At 33.4% G+C, this 1,565-nt stretch overlaps 1 protein-coding gene across 1 annotated transcript in view; it reads right to left on the bottom strand.

Moving 5' to 3' along the window:
- Positions 1-1,565, bottom strand: part of LOC106533875 (M-phase phosphoprotein 9) — a gene marked incomplete in the record, with an annotated part of 56,930 nt that overhangs the window by 33,650 nt on the left and 21,715 nt on the right. The window contains 1 exon segment of the mRNA XM_014030335.1: positions 928-1,143. Coding sequence (XP_013885789.1) covers positions 928-1,143 — 216 coding nt within the window.

Genomic DNA, 1,565 nt, shown 5'->3' with positions numbered 1-1,565 from the left:
TAAAGATACACTGACCTAAAGATACACTGACCTAAAGATACACTGACCTAAAAGATACACTGACCTAAAGATACACTGACCCCAGTCAACTTTTCATTATTTCAGTTTTGATTGGCAATTACAATAAAAAGAAAAAATGATACACAGATTATTTTGCAACACAGTTGAAACATTTTCACTATGTAAGAGCAGACTGAATCACATGGAATCAAATCAAATCAAATCGTGATTAATCGATTTAGAACCTTATGAATCAAAATTGAATCATTTTAGGGAATTGGCAATGATACCCTGCCCTATTTATTAGCAAATTTAATATTAGTCTTTAACAAGATTTTACACTTATATTGGTTTACCGACACAGAATAGGACAGTTAATGGTGTTCAGATCAATCCAGATCAATACAAATGCCTGCATCGTATTGATACTACAATGATGAGATAGATTATTTCTATTTTCTACATTTAGTACATTGTTTCTGTTCCAGAAGTGAAATAAAAAGGGAAAAAAATGTTGTGCTGTTTTGTTTCTGAACAAACCAAGACTAAAAGTGCCGTTATCATCAGTCAGACACTTGATGGTCGACTCTGTGGACCACAGTCTTGTAAAATGACAGTAAAAACAGTTTAACCTTTCAGTGAAGAGAGCGAATGGCTTACTCAACCAATCTGCCTTTATTGCTTCTTTTCAATGGAAACAGAATATGGAAACATTACACACTGTTCTCATTTGACAACATGTAAACATTTTGTGTGAATCTGCCATGTTAAATCTGTTTTGTGTCAGTTATTTAATTTAAATTGGCTTGGCTTACTGGGAAGAAAAAACCTTATAACTCCTAAACTGCAGTAAGAGAATGAGAATACTTTCAAAGTTAAAGATTTTTCCAGATTTGAACATTTATGGTTTGTGACTCTTTGACTTACGTCTTGCATCATGTTGTACTCTCTCTCCCTCCTCGCCTCCTTGTCCTCAGCCTCCCTGCAGGCTTTCTGCACCCCCCTCTCCAGCTGCCAAATACGGGTCTTCAAATGAGCAGCAACAGCATCTTTCTCTTTGCCTGAACGTTTGCTCTCTTCCAGCTGCTGCTGCAACGAACTCACAGCTGCACCTGCTACAGCATAGCGCTCCGGCCATTCTGACTGAAAACACATCATAAAACATCTTTAAGTACAAATAAAATATATAATGTCTTTAGAAAAACATCATCGATAAAAAGATTATATCAAATTTAGCTTAATATGAATCTGAACTGAAGTCTTTGTAGCTTTCCTGCAATGTTTATTAAAGTTTATTGCTTTTCTATTGTAAAATAAATATAGATATAGAGAGGAAAAACATTATTATTTTGAACAAAACAAGCTTAAGCATCAATAAGAGTTTATGATGAGAAAAAGAAAAAGTATTTTTATACTAGCTAACAAGAAATCTCATGAAAAAAGCATTAAAAATACACAAATACTATAGGTTTTACAGTGGCATGGAATGAGCAACACTCACTGCTGAAAAACATAAGCTGGTTAAATAATAACCTTATTTATTTATTTATTTATTTATTTATTTA

This window comes from Austrofundulus limnaeus, unplaced genomic scaffold, assembly GCF_001266775.1.
Source record: "Austrofundulus limnaeus strain Quisiro unplaced genomic scaffold, Austrofundulus_limnaeus-1.0 Scaffold1042, whole genome shotgun sequence".
Classification (NCBI taxonomy): Eukaryota; Metazoa; Chordata; class Actinopteri; order Cyprinodontiformes; family Rivulidae; genus Austrofundulus; species Austrofundulus limnaeus.
The sequence above is the reverse complement of the archived record's forward strand: the minus strand, read 5'-3'. Positions and strand labels throughout refer to the sequence as shown.